The 16399-nt window shown below is 35.4% G+C and overlaps 1 protein-coding gene across 1 annotated transcript in view; it reads right to left on the reverse strand.

Annotated features, from left to right (window-relative positions):
- Positions 1 to 14027: 14027 nt before the first annotated feature.
- RERGL (RERG like) overlaps positions 14028 to 16399 on the reverse strand; it is a 6973-nt gene continuing 4601 nt past the window's right edge. The window contains exon 5 of the mRNA XM_044088226.1: positions 14028 to 16066. Within this exon, the coding sequence (XP_043944161.1) occupies positions 15784 to 16066 (283 nt within the window). The 3' untranslated portion in view covers positions 14028 to 15783. The remainder of the gene's footprint in view (positions 16067 to 16399) is intronic.

Raw genomic sequence — 16399 nt, forward strand, 5'->3', positions numbered from 1 at the left:
GTGCTATCCATATCGCTGGTTTGACATAATCCATTCGACACTTCTGGGTTTGCGGTTTCCATCCGTTAGACTTTACAGGCTTGAAATTCTAAAATTCGATATTTTAGGATTTCAAGCATGTAAAGTGAACCCGTATGGATATATATATATCTATACATACATATATATATATATATATATATATATATATATACATATATAAAAAAATATATATATATATATATATATATATATATATATATATATATATATATAAATATATATATATATATATACACTACAAATGCTAAACAAACTTGCCATTGATGGAAGGTAGCCGGGTAAATCAGCAACACAGCAGACCAAATAAAACAAATCTTACAATTTATTGTACAAGAATAAAAGTGAGCACTTTCGCAGTGACAACCACTGCTTCATCAGACATTTTCTACCAGCAACATTCACACATAAATACTGTTTGAAATCCAAGGAGACCAATACTATTGGTGTAACAATTAATTAAACTTAATTGCATCCAGAGATAAAGTGCTTTTTAAAGCAACAGTACACCAATACATTATAGCGTGGTCCTATTAGCAAGTCAGTAAAATACAAAATATATAAAACTACTTCCCTAAAGACAAACTTTGGCTAATGGCAAAGAACATTCTTTCATGTTTCAAATCCTGCAAGTACAAAACATCAGTGCTAGGCTCTGAGATTTGGTAAATTCAACAGAGAATCTTAAAGTGAAGTGGATTCTAAGACTAGGGGCACACAGAGGATGAGGTCCTAATGATAATGTGCCCCTGAAGCCAGCCATTAAGTCTAGGAAATTAAAATAGCCACATGCACACTAATCATGATAAGGGTATTTATCTGTAGGGATGTATTTTTATATATTTTGTATTTTACTGACTTGCTAATAGGACCATGCTATAATGTATTGGTGTACTGTTACTTTAAAAAGCACTTTATCTCTGGACGCAGTTAAGTTTAGTTAGCTGTTACACCAATAGGATTGGTCTCCTTGAATTTCAAACAGTATTTATGTGTGGATGTGGCTTGTAGAAAATGTCTGATGAAGCAGTGGTTGTCACTGCAAAAGCGCTCACTTTTATTTTTGTACAATAAATTGGAAGATTTGTTTTATTTGATCTGCTGTGTTGCTGATTTACCCAGCTACCTTCCATCAAGGGCAAGTTTGTTTAGCATTTGGAGTTTGCTGCATCTGTTTTTGGGGACTGTTTTACATCGTTTGGCTTGTTTTCATCATATACTCAAACTAGTTGAGCCAAGGAAATTGACAAACTCACCTTGATAAAAACATATTGACAACTGTGCATGCTTGTCCCTGTAGTATGCAAAAGGAAATAACCTTCTTTTTGCAGAAGGGTTAAGCCTCCTTGCAGTTCTCACAACCCCTTTTAATTATATATACTAACTCTAAGCTCACACAGTCCCTGGGGAAAGGGGATGTCCCCTATCCTAGGACTATTGATCCTGCACATATGTTGACCGTCTGTATATGTCAACCACACTAACACTTCAGTGAAACTCAGTTTCACTAGTCCAGTTTCACGAAAGTGCATTTCTCCACCCTCCACACCCCGCTACTAATATATACTAACTCCAAGATCGCACTATAGAGAGGAAAAGGGAAAATTCCTTAGACCCACTGTACCGCGATCTCCAGCAACAATCTCAATGAACTCTAGCTTTGCAAAAATGCATTTACAGAGAAATGCACTTTCGTGAAACTGGACTAGCGAAACTCAGTTTCACTGAAGTGTTATTCTGATGGGTCAAAGTAGACCCACATACACACACACACACACACACACACACACACATATATATATATATATATATATATATATATATATATATATATATATATATATATGTGTGTGTATGTGTAAAAATATATATATGTAGTGAAAATTTATAGAATGATTACTGAATAAGAAATGAGTTATGGTGAAGAAGGGGGGATTAAGGAATATACCACAATGTGTACACCTCTGTGTATACATTACAGTAGCTTTTTGTTATTCCGCAATCATCCTATCACGGTGCTGTACAGTGCTCTAGAATAAAGTCCTTCTGCACAGTGTAAGGCTGGCCTTGCTGAATACTAATGGGCCAGTCTGGGGGAGAGGTATATGCTATTTAACCAGGTGCTGTCTCTCTAGGACCAACTCCAAGAAGACATCTACATGTCAAATGATTCAGCTGTATAGATCAGCATTGTTGATTAGTGTGTGTGATATACCTTTAAGAAGCTTTCCAGTGAGTCAGCAAATCTCTATAAGTACTAAGCACGTGCAAGCAAGCGTGCCATTTTGAGTGAGCAGCCAATGTGTGAGCATGCAAGTATGTAGCCTTCAGTTAGTAAGATAGCTTATTTAATTTTAATGTTCCTGCCGTCTATCCTGATGTATTTGTATACAACAAACTACTTTAATGAACACCCAAGCCTCAAGATCACATAAGAAGAGTGACATGATATCAGAATAGGATCCAAAGTTACATCCATGAGGCAACCGGTTAAAGTTGGAGGAATATACAAGAGTGGATCATTTCTCTTGCTACAAATATAAAACAAAACACTCAGAATGCTCAAAACGAATGTCTTAATAAACGAAATGTCTGAAACTGCGACATATTGATAAAAATATTCAAAATAATTACAAAAATGTTTGAAACAATATCCGAATTGCATGAAACATACAAAAAAAGGGAAAATGACAAGAGTGGATCATCCCTACTTCTCAAACAACTCGCAAAACAGGTCAGAAACAATTTCAGGTACTAAAACTTGCTTAAATTATTTATTTTGCTACAAATATAAAACAAAACACTCAGAATGCTCAAAACAAATGTCATATTAAATGAAATGTCTGAAACTGCAACATATTGATAAAAATATTCAAAATAATTACAAAAATGTTTGAAACAATATCCGAATTGCATAAAATGCACAAATGCACAAAAAAAGGGGAAATGACTGCATTTTTTGCTGTGCTACTTTTTCATATTAACTAAAGCTATTCAAAGTATCTGAAGTGTGCAAAGTGTTTGCAAGTGTATGCATTATTACAATGCAGTTATTTAGCAAAGTAAAGTCGTTTCAAAAAATATTTCATAAAGTACAGTTATTTCAAGGCATATTTCACAGAGTACAATATTTCAAAGGGCTTATTGTGCACTTGAATATTATCACAAGTACCTTGTGCGTGTGAATGTACATAATTACAAGGGCCATTTTACATTGTATTTTACTATAATCTGTGGCCATGGCAGAAGGATTTCGCAGACCAGCATTGCTTGTGCTTGATAACAATACTGCAGAAAATTAAAGAGTGCTTGAGCAGGAATACAATATTTTTATACAGCCTGCTTTTTCTGACAAAGATACATGTAGAAAAGCATTTATTCTGCTTAATTTAGCTGGTTCAGAGGCCGTTAAAAGAGACATTCATTTCTGTATGCACCTACTGTGCTTGCAGGGAGGGGGAAGACTGCCATATAGTGGTACCAGCTAAAACAAGGCAAGACCCCGAGTGCTTAAAATGTAAAGTTAGAGAAATGTGTAACTCCCAAATGAATATTGCAATGGAAAGGCACTTATTTTACACAAGGGATCAAAAGCCTGTTGAAACTTTTGTAGCATATATAACAGCCTTATTTTTCAAGGCTAAAAGGTGAAGATTTTGTGATCTGAGAATTAAGTTGATAAAAGACAGACTTGTGTGCAGTATTAATAATGACACAGTGAGAAAGATTTTGCTTCAAGACAGTAATTTAATGTTAAATAAGGCCACTGAGATTTGTAAAATATATGAGCTTACATAAAGACAAACAAACATGCTTACAAATGAGAATAGCATTGGAAGACACTGTGACAAAGCTCATGTTGCTAGTATGCAGCACTTGGTTAAAAGAAACATGCCAAGCATATGGCAGCTATTGTAGGTCCTGTAACAGTCCCAGGAAACATTGAGTCTTTCCAGCAAATTCCAGAGCATGCTCAGTGAAGCATAAGGGTGAGTCAGAAAAGTCAAAACATGTGCCCCCATCCAGCTTCATAGTCAACTGTCATAATTGTTGTGGTAATCATGAATCCAAATGAGAAAAGTGCTTAGTTTTTGGTCAGCGGTGTTATTCTTGAAATAAGTAGAATCATTTCAAAAGGTTTTGTAAATCAAATAAGGCACGTTCTTTTATTAAAAGAGGGCATTCCTAGAGGCAAGTAAATCAATTAGAAAGCTGCAACCCTACTTTTTATGTTGATTGTTTGTCTGTGCTTGGTGAAATAGTTAATGCAGTACATTTGTGGGCAAAGAATGAAATCTATTGTACTGTTTGGATTAATGGGAGTCCTGCAGAGGTCAAAGTAGATACTGGCTCAAAGTACAATGTTATGTCAGCAGAAATGTTTGCTAGAGTAAAAGCTGCGGAACAACTTGATTTAACAAAGTGTGTGAAGCTTGCTGCTTCTGGTGGTGAAGAGATTCAGACAGAAGGCTCAGTAGTGCTTTCGTGTTACTCTGCTGGGAACAGCTATGACTTGCAATTTCTCAGAGTCAAGAGACATGTGCAGTCATTATTAGGCCTCAGAGACAGTTTGAAAATGGGACTGTTTTCATTTAATAAAGAAGTTCAGCATGTAAGCCTAAATGACAACAGTTCAAATTTTCCCCAAACTATTTTTTCTGAATATGCTGATATTTTTGCAGACAAACTAGGTAAACTACCAGTTGTGAACACTATGAAGTTAGACCCAGAGGTCAACCCAGTTATCAGACCAGCACAGAAAGTTCCAGTAGCTATGCAGAGCAGAGTCAAAGCCAAGCTAAACAAAATGGTGCAGCTAGGAGTAATTTATCCAGTAGAAAAACCAACCGAATGGGTATCCTCCATGGCAGAGGAGTAATTTATCCAGTAGAAGAGCCAACTGAATGGGTATCCTCTGTGGCAGTACCTCATAAGAAAAGTGCAGATGATATCAGAATATGTATTGATCCAAGAGATCTGAACAAAGCATTAAAAAGACTTCATCATCCAATGCACACAGTCAGAAAGGTTGCCACCCTTGTGCCAAATGCCACTGTTTTTTCTGTCTTAGATGCTAAGAGTTCCTTTTGGCAAATTTTGCCTGACCAAAAATCTTCATTGTTAACCACATTTAGTACACCATTTGGAAAATACAGATTTCTGAGAATGTCATTTGGAATAAATTCTGCCAGTGAAGTCATTCAGCATGCAATGGAGCAAATGTTTTCAGGCTATCCATGTGCCATTATAGTAGATACAAAAAAGAAACCAAAACTTGTAAAAAATAAAAAATGAAACTCCTGCAAATCACGCCAGTCACTTAAAGGTATATATTTATTCCGTTAGCGCTTTCATGCATACAATCAATGCACTTCTTCAGACGGCCATATGCAAAAACAATTTTCATTATATACCCACACCCATCAATACATTGTTAATTACTTAACCAATTAATCAAACAATTAGTACATTAAGGGACCATAAACCTTAAAATATGATATGTATAAATACATAACCATTAACTTCTTTGTTAATAATAAATAACATACCATACTTTAAAACCAAACATTATTAATTAAACTATTTTAAATAAAAACAGGTTCTACCTTTGAAATAAAAGGGCAAAAATATTATTGCAAGGAAAAGTACAATTGTGAGACATCTGGAGTGGTTTACTTAGCCACATGTAAATTTTGTTCTGTTTTCTATTTAGGGAAAACAGAACGTCAATTAAAACAAAGGATATATGAGCATATATATGCCATTTCAAAAGGTACACCTACAAATGCACTAGCTAAGCATATTTTAGAGTTTCCAGACCACAGTTTCTGGTTTAATGTAGTACAAAAGGTACATATAAATCCTAGGGGTGGTCCTTGGCACCTTAAACTTGAGGAGCAAGAGCTTTTATGGCAATTTAAAACCGAAGCTTATGTCTACCCTGGTATAAATGAAATGTGTTCTGTGAAGTGTTTGTTGAAGTTAAGAGCTTTGGAGAGATAAATGTGATATTATTTTTATAAAATGACTTTATAAAATACTTTTATAAAATAGTTTCATTAATAATGTTTGGTTTTAAAGTATGGTATGTTATTTATTATTAACAAAGAAGTTAATGGTTATGTATTTATACATATCATATTTTAAGGTTTATGGTTCCTTAATGTACTAATTGTTTGATTAATTGGTTAAGTAATTAACAATGTATTGATGGGTGTGGGTATATAATGAAAATTGTTTTTGCATATGGCCGTCTGAAGAAGTGCATTGATTGTATGCATGAAAGCGCTAACGGAATAAATATATACCTTTAAGTGACTGGCGTGATTTGCAGGAGTTTCATTTTTTATTTTTTACAAGTTTTGGTTTCTTTTTTGTGTTTTTTAGTATCATGACTGAGTCTAATGATACTCTGCAATCGCAGTCGCTTTTTTCTAATAGCCCTGGAACCAACAGAGGGCTTGGATCATCCGGTGCTTCCAGCCAGGAGATGCAAGCTATCGGAAATCTAACAGCTCTTATAGAACAGTTAACCCGTCGGGTTGACATTCTGGCTCAACAGGTTTTGAGTCAGAACACTTCTAACAGTAACAACGGTAATAGCAGTATCAGCAATGGTGTGGTTCGTCCACGTACAGGAGCAATTCATCGCCCTGTACCAGTTTGTAACAACAGTCATTCTGGACTAGATAATTTAGACAACTTTTGTTCTGGTGACTTGTTTGGCATCGACCTATCTAATTCAACCTCTGCCAGAATGGATAACAACAGTATCTTGGACAATAATCATGTTAACTTTAACATTTCAAATAACCGAGTAATCGGTCTTACCGAGTTTTTAAATACACCACTTAATTGCTTTACTGGTGGCCAAATGGATCATCTGCCTAACGCGGACTGTCCTAATATTAACACTATAGTACAAAGACTTAAAACTTTCGACGTTGACTTGCTGAAATACAAAAAATTACAGCTTGAAATCCTTTATTTTCAGGAATGTATTAAATTGAAGATAGTCCCCAAAGGCTTACGCCAGTGGAAATATCCTTCTGGCGTGCAGAAAGACTCTGAAATGCATAAAAATCTGATACAGTTATTTAACAAGCAAGGTATAGATTTCTTAGAGCTACTTGTTAATGAATATAATAAACAAATGGAGGTTTTGAAACGTCAACTTGACAATTTGGACAAAGATATTCATGCCGATGTTGATTTTCCAAGGTATGAATACGATTACAGGAGAATTTTCTCCAGTATTGATATTTTATTAAATAAAATCATTGAGACAAAGAGGCTTAAAATTAATAGGGATAAGGCAGCTTATGCGCAAGGTACTGCCTATCCCGATCCTCCAACCAATCGCAACAGAAGCATTTCGGTTACCAATGGTAACGGAAACTCTACGGAGCGTCATGAAGAAATGGTTTCCGTTTCAGCCGGATCAGCAGCATCGGACGGAGTCCAGCAAGTTAGACGTAGTGAAAGGATCCAGAACAAAAATCAACATATTGTTCAACCTAACGACTCTTTAAATGAAACCCCTCAGAATCATCAGGGTTTTCAGTCTACCTACGCGAATGCAGTGAAGAAGAATTCCAAATGGAACAAACGTCCCCAGTTCAAACGCAAATATTACAAGTGCAAGAGGTAAATTTTGAATTTGTACCCTGCGCTATGAATATTAGTTCTTCCTCATCTGGTGACTTTAATTTATACAATTTTTCCCTTTCTTTTGTACCAACACAGGAATTTGTGGACTTTTTGGCCAAAGGTTTTAACTTTGTGCCTAGGCCAAAACCTGATTTAGCTAAAGTGCTATGTGATTTAAGGCTATATACACGCAAGTTAAATTTTCAATATATTTTTAACAATTGTACAACAATCATGAATTCTGAGTATGTTTCAAGTCTCTATAATCCACCTTTAGATCCTAACATAGCGTTATTTGAAAAAATAACTGATATGCATATTAGAGCTTTATATAGAGATGAAAAGTCAAAATATAAGATAAATGAAAATGAAAATGACTTTATAACAATGGTTAAATGCTCAGGTGTGCGTGTCATGAAGCCCGATAAGGGCGGAGGTGCAATATTGATGGACAGTGAGGATTATGAGAATAGAATGATTGAAATGCTTCGTTCTGATGATTATGAAGAAGTGTCTATTAATGAATTGAATCAGTCTTATAAGAAAATTAAAGATATGTTAAGTGAAATGTTTATAGAGGGTAGCATTTCTCAAGAAATTTATCATTATTTAACTATGCCATCACCTTTATTGCCTGTAATTTTTGGTATACCAAAGTTACATAAAAACATGAATAATCCCCCTTTTAGGCCCATTATAGATGGTAGACAGTCTATAACATATGCTTGTGCAAAATGGGTGGATAACAGGCTAAAGGAAGTACTAAAAACTGAGGACCAAATATGTCATGATTCTTGGTTTGTCCTTAAACATCTTAATAATATTGAGTTTGAACCTGATTTAAGATTTTTAACAGCGGATGTTAAGGATCTTTATACATCAATACCCCATGATTTGGGGTTAGAGTGGGTTAGAGACTTTTTGATCAGTAAACATGTAATTGGTACTGATATAGATTTAATTATCAATTTATTGGAGATTGTTTTGAGCAATAATTTCTTTATGTTTAAGAAACAAATATATTTGCAAAAAAATGGTGTAGCAATGGGCTCCCCATGTGGGGGGAGCTTTGCAAACAGCGTAATGGCCTTTTGGGAGCATAATTTCTTATTTCAACATGTCCTTTACAAGAGGATGGTTATCTGGTATACCCGGTACCAAGATGATATCTTTATGATAATTAAAGGTAGTGAATCTGAAGCAAAGGCTTTGGTGGATGTAATGTCTTCATTTTCTTCTTTTTTAAAATTTACATATTTATATGAAGAATCAGCTATTAACTATTTGGACATTTTTATTAGTAAGGATGTTGTAAATAATAAGTTTGATACCAGCATATATAGGAAGCCATTCTATAGTAATTCTTTTTTACATTTCAGCAGCTTTCACCCTTTTTATCAGAAAAGAGGTGTTATCAAAGGCCAAGTTGTCCGTGCATCACGTATGTGTAGCACGGACCAGCTGTTTTTAAAAGAATGTAATACATTATTTAAAATGTTTGTAAATAGAGGTTATCCTAAGCGATTAATACATTCTATTATAGATGAAGTGACTTCCAAAAGACAGACAGGTCAATTGGGTCCTTTGTTAGTAGTTAGGAATACACCGAACAATTTTTTAATGTTGGAACAGGACTATAATGGCGAAGAAATTTTCACACGTCAGGAACCTAGAACTAACTATAAAGTTAGTTTTCTAACTCAATTTAATGATTTGACATTACAAGTTAGGAAAATATTGGTTAATAATTGGTCTTTATTTTCTAATAGTTCTAGTTCACAATCAACTTTAGGTTCTAAACCTGTCCTGGTATACAAGAAAGCACCGTCCCTTAAGAATTTATTTGAATCATCTGCTAATAATTACAAGCCAAACAAAGGTATGTTCAAATGTGGATGCTGTAGGTACTGCAAATATATAAAAACAGGTTCTACCTTTGAAATAAAAGGGCAAAAATATTATTGCAAGGAAAAGTACAATTGTGAGACATCTGGAGTGGTTTATTTATCCACATGTAAATGTTGTTCTGTTTTCTATTTAGGGAAAACAGAACGTCAATTAAAACAAAGGATATATGAGCATATATATGCCATTTCAAAAGGTACACCTACAAATGCACTAGCTAAGCATATTTTAGAGTTTCCAGACCACAGTTTCTGGTTTAATGTAGTACAAAAGGTACATATAAATCCTAGGGGTGGTCCTTGGCACCTTAAACTTGAGGAGCAAGAGCTTTTATGGCAATTTAAAACCGAAGCTTATGTCTACCCTGGTATAAATGAAATGTGTTCTGTGAAGTGTTTGTTGAAGTTAAGAGCTTTGGAGAGATAAATGTGATATTATTTTTATAAAATGACTTTATAAAATACTTTTATAAAATAGTTTCATTAATAATGTTTGGTTTTAAAGTATGGTATGTTATTTATTATTAACAAAGAAGTTAATGGTTATGTATTTATACATATCATATTTTAAGGTTTATGGTTCCTTAATGTACTAATTGTTTGATTAATTGGTTAAGTAATTAACAATGTATTGATGGGTGTGGGTATATAATGAAAATTGTTTTTGCATATGGCCGTCTGAAGAAGTGCATTGATTGTATGCATGAAAGCGCTAACGGAATAAATATATACCTTTAAGTGACTGGCGTGATTTGCAGGAGTTCCATTATAGTAGATGATATTCTAGTGGGAGGCAATGGTGAAGCTGATCATGACAGAAACCTCATGAAAGTTCTGGAAAGAGCACATGAAGTGAATCTTAAGCTAAATCCTCAGAAGTGCAAATTCAGGCTACGAGAAGTTATTTATGTTGGTCACTTATTTGCCAGTTCAGGTTTACGACCAGATCCTTCCAAGCAAACAGCAATTCTCAAGATGCCAGCTCCAGACAATGTCGAAGCCCTACAATGTTTTCTTGGCATGGTTAACTATCTAGGCATGCCAACTTTCAGCAGTGGTCAGAAAGCTAACATGCAAAGATGTAATTTGGCCATGGTCAGAACAGCGCCAAAGGGTATTTGATATCCTGAAACAGGAAATTGCCAACCCACCAACTCTCAACTACTATGATGTTCACAAACCAGTTACTCTTTCCTGTGATGCTTCTAAATTTGGTCTAGGTGCAGTCTCAAGGGGGTAGATCAGTAGCCTATGCATTGAGATCTCTTACCCAAACTGAGATGCAGTATGCCCAGATTAAGAAAGAGCTCTTGGCAATTGTGTTTGCATGTTTGTAGTTCCATGGTTATATTTATGGTTGACCTATCTAGATCGAAATTGACCACCAACCTCTAGTTATTATTTTGAGAAAGCCTATGCATACAGCTCCAGCTAGACTGCAACATATGATGCTCAAATTGCAGAAGTACAATTTCAGTCTTGTTTACACAAAAGGCAAACTTCTTTTTCTTGCTGATACTTTATCCAGATCACCCAGAAAAACACAGAACAGCATAACTATGAGCAACTTGATTCCGAGGTCATGGAAGTGAGAAATGTTTCTTGCACATGTCTTGATGAGCTCAAAACGTACATAGCTTCAGATCAAATCCTCCAGAAGCTAAACCTCTTTACCAGTCGAGGATGGCCTTCAAAGCTATCTTGTTTACCAGTAGAAGTTCAACCATATTTTTCATATAGAGATGAGATTTTGTCAGACAATGGTATCATCATGAAAGGTCCTGATTGTTCCAAAGTCATTGCAACAAGAGTATATTAAGATCTTGCATCATGGCCACCTAGGAACTGATTCTACCAAAAGGAGGGTGAGAGGTCTAGTATTTTGTCCTTCTATGTTAAGAGATATTGAGAAAGTACTTGCATCTTGTTCAGTATGTAATAGTACAAAGTCGCATCAACAAAAAAAAAAAACACTTCAGTTAAGCCAAATTCCTAAACTACCTTGGTTGACAGTATCACAGATATCTTTGAGTGGAATGGTCAACATTATTTGGTGTTAGTAGGCTCTTATTCAAATTGGTTTGAGATTAACCTACTTCCCAAGCTAACTTCCAGTACTATCATTACCAAGTTGAAGCGTCATTTTTCTGTACACGTTAGATCAAACACAGAGTTATTTCTGACAATGGTGCACAGTTTACTAGTCAGCAGTTCAAGAACTTTGCAGAAGAGTGGGACTTTGTTCATATTATAAGTAGTCATGAATACCCTCAAATGGCTTGGCTGAATGTGAAGCTCAAAGCGCAAAACAGCTGTTAGAGAAATCCAGACGTGACAATACCAATGTTTTTCTCAACTTGTTAAATCTCAGAAACATTCCTTGTGACAAACACCTTGGTTCACCTGCCGAGAGACTTATGTCAAGACAAACCAGAACCACATTACTAATCATCAGTAATTTATTGGTTCCATGTGCTAAAAACAACAAAGCAGTAAAAGCCCAACTGTTGAAAAAGTATTTGTCCTAGAAGTCTTACTTTGATAAAACCAGAAAACCACTCAGTTCATTACAAAAATGGGAGATAGTGAGGCTGCAAACGTCAAAAGGTTTTGATTACATCAGATCAGTGAAAAGTTTGTGTCAAGAGCAGAGATCATACATTGTGGAATCACAAGGAGTGGAATTCAGATGAAATCAGAAGCATTTGTTACCAGTGTCCAAACCACTGTTACAGCATCTTGCCTGTGACAAAGACTCTAGTTCGCAGAGTGACTTGTCCAATGTTTCTGTTCCAGAGGGCATTCCATCAACAATCCACATTGCTGAGAAAATCTCTGAAACTCCTCAAGCAGAATATTCCCTATGACTGTCCCTGTTGATAAACCCAGTCCTAACTATTATGTCACGAGATCAGGACGCATCTCAAAACCAACTTTTAGATACACGGCAACCTGGACATGACTGTTGTTTTTATTTCTTAGTGTCTGTATAATTGCATACCTATTGAAATGTACTTGTATATATGAGATAGCTCAGTAAAGAGGGAGGATGTAGATTAGTGTGTGTGATACACCTTTAAGAAGCTTTCCAGTGAGTCAGCACATGCGTATAAGTACTGAGCGTGCACAAGCAAGACTGCCATTTTGAGTGAGCAGCCAGAGTGTGAGCATTCAGGTATGTAGTCAGTCAGATAGTTTGTTTAAGTTTAATGTTCCTTCCATCCATCCTGATGTATTTGTATACAATAAACTACTTAAATGAACACCCAAGCCTCAACATCTTAATGCACATAAGAAGAGCGACAAGCGTGGCTATCCCCACCATATCTCAATATTGAACACAGCCAAAAGGCCGTGTTCATCTACCTACTATAACCATGCTATGGGAACTGGAGTGGGGGGGCACTACACTGCAGGAATATATTCAACTTAAGTGGCTTAATGCATTGACTTCAGTATGAGGAATGGGGTTGGGGGAAACTCTGAACAGCAGGGGTTATTCTAAATGTAAGTGCCTTAATGGCACTTTCAGTAATTCAGGGATTGAAAGTGAGAGGTTCACTTGATACCAGGGAAACATTATACTTAAGTGCTCTAACATGCTTGACATCACTGTGGGGATTAGGGTGGGGAAACATTAAAGTTTTGTGCCATAATGGAACCAACATCACTATCAGGATTGAGGGGGGGTGACACTAGTCATCAGGCCTGTGCCATAACAGCACTTGCAGTATGACATAGATTTGTGGGGGGGGGCACAAGCGCCACTAAGGTTTACTAGATATATGCTGTAATGACATTTCAGCTGTTATGTGGATCAGGGCTGGGGGTGGAAGACTGGGAATGCAGACAGGTCAAGGTCAGGTATGGGGACTGTGGTTTGTGTATATGTATGTGTTCCTCCTTTTTTTACTTGTATATGTGGGACAGTGACTTTGGTGTGGGATGCCATTGCCTATAGAAGCAGCATTTACTACCACAATGTGCTGCTCAGCAATTAATTGCACATTGCAGTAGTAAATGTGATGCTGAAATGTGTAGATTAGCTGATAAGGAGGTCTTACCTCCTCATGGCTAACATATCTCTGAATCACAAGTTGTCAGATGTGGGAGCGGGGTTTTTCTATGTGAGCTGTACAGCTTGTGTTAGTCCCTTTAATTAATTCCCAGGGCTGGGTTCTCTGTAACTTAACTTATAGAATTTTAGTTCTACAAGCCCAGTTACCATATCCGGCCTTATTTTATTTCCTTGATACATTTTAGTTTTAATCATTACTGTAAATAATCATACATCATATGTTTTTAGATGAACGGTATAACATTGCAAGAAGATAGCAGAAAATGTAAAAGAATGACATGTAGCATACTAAAAAAAGATCTAGAGTTTGATGAAAAATATTTTTATTACTTCATATATATGATTATATACTGTTACAAAAATACAAATAAATAGATGTGCTTCATATTTACAGTGACCACTTTGTTTCCATATTCTGATATTAGAAATGAAGAAAATAAGTAACACTTTTGTTTACAAAATATATCTGCACATAAATATAAAAAATTGCACTTTTTTGCATTATCTTACAAACATACCATTTTATAGAAAAATAAAACAAAACATATTCCTGATCAGTGCAATCTTTCTTGTTTGGGGAATATAAGCCATCTGCTAAATGATGTACTATAGATTGCATTACCTTTAAAATAACAAGAGGGCCTTTGTTTCCTTTTCCCATACCCCTTCACATTATAACAGCTGTATGAACATATACTCTTTTCTACATTTGATGAAACATAAATCACAGTGTTTTATTATATTATATTATGGTTAAGCTTCTCAATGAAATTATCACAGAAAATTATATTTTATTTATTGCTAAAACACAGGGATTTGTTGATCCAGATGAAACTCAGCTAAACGAACAGCATAATAAATTGAAACTCCCAGAAGGTACATTGGGATACCGATTGTACTGCTCTTCCTAAACTTCGGCATCGTTATGAATGCCATGTATCCTTAAAAAAGGTTGACATTTGCCAGTATTCTCTACTAAAATGTATGACTGCTTAATCTTCTTGTCTGGGGCATACTGTCCAAATAAGGGTCTGCTTATAATATAAGCCTTACTATTAAACTATTATACCCAAATATTATAGTCTATTATACTAAAAGTAGAACTGGTTTTGGTCTTTGTAAAATTCATATTCCACTAAAGTATATAAATTACAACGAATATCAGCTTTACAGCTGGCATTATATTATAGCCAGATGCTAATGCTGTAGGATTTTATGGACAGCACAATCACAGCTGTGAAGAAAATACTGAATGAATTGTTCACAAAAGAATGCATATGCATTATGAAAGGAAACAGAATTGTTTACATAAAGTAAATGTAATGCTTACCTATGTCAGCTTATCATTTTACTTGTATTGTTGTGACTTGATCTGCTAGATCAAACACCTTTACTGAGGTTAACAGTGAGTTTTCTGCAAACTGTCTTTAGTATCAGCTATGGACATGTAAAGCTTTTGGAAGTATAACTATGAACTTAATATATTTTCCACAATATTTCACTTTAAAAAAGACACAAATCTTTTAATGGACTATGACATATGTGTGATTACTGCATCCTTAGCCAGAACTCTGGCAGACCTACTATAGGTTTACAATAAATATGACATCCATAAATAGATATCACAGAGCTGTTACTTTTAGAAAATAAAGACTTTACCTACTCTGTAACCCTTTGGATTTGCCAGAAGAAAGCTACAAAAAAAAAAAACTTTTGAGCCCATAGGGTTCCTGTAAACTTCTCCCATTCTGATTGCTCTGTAGATCTCGCAATCAAAATGAAAAGCTGTCCCAATGAACTACTATATTTTCTCCCGTGCAGTTCATACCTCAGGAAGTAGGTATTTTGGCACATTGTAATAATAGTAGCGGGCTACATCTTCTAACCTTATCAATTACCTTTACAGCATTTGCTGCAAATCTTATTGAGCAACACTACAAGTGAGTACTAGCTCAAAAAAGATAATCTGCCTCTCACCATTTTAAAACAATGTGAGTGACTCAGGTTTCTGTGTCATACCACAGACCCATATTAACTTACGAGTAATATACAGCAATGTGCACTCACAGCACAGGAAAATATATCAAGGCAAACATTTAGTCTGTCATTATTCTATACAGACTTCCTCCTCTTCCCAAACACATTGTTTATTAACTTGGCCATTGACTTTGAACCACTAGGTCTTCTCTTCTCCTTGAGCTTAATGTTAGTGCTGGTACTCTGCAAAATCTGGGTAAACAGCATTACAACCTGTTGATACTGTTCTGCTGCAGACAGTTCGTAAAATAGACACTGATTTTCTGCTGCCAACTTCTTCCCTTCTTCATGTTCAACTTCTCGTATGTGACACAAATCCTGCTTGGTGCCTACCAAGAAGATTGCAGTCTCTATCTCTCTGAAATAAAGGAAAAATAATGTTTTTAATGAAAAGAAGACACTTTCCTAAATATCATATTCTATGCAGTAAATGAAGACACTTTCATAAATATCATATTCTATGCAGTACTACTGATAGTTTATTATTTTCTAGCATGAAATGTACACATTTGCAAATTGTGAGGTACGATAAGTGGCAGTACTTTGCTGTAAAACTGCTACATGGTAATGCACACTGTACTAAACGTATTTGAGTGTCACCTAAGATTAGTTAGATGTATATAACAACCAGGAGATATCAGTCCAGTTACCTATTCCTAACTCTGGCCACTAAAATATGAGAGCTAAAGTT

This window comes from Protopterus annectens, chromosome 11.part0 (genome assembly GCF_019279795.1).
Source record: "Protopterus annectens isolate FY-2018-M chromosome 11.part0, PAN1.0, whole genome shotgun sequence".
In the NCBI taxonomy this organism is placed as follows: Eukaryota; Metazoa; Chordata; order Ceratodontiformes; family Protopteridae; genus Protopterus; species Protopterus annectens.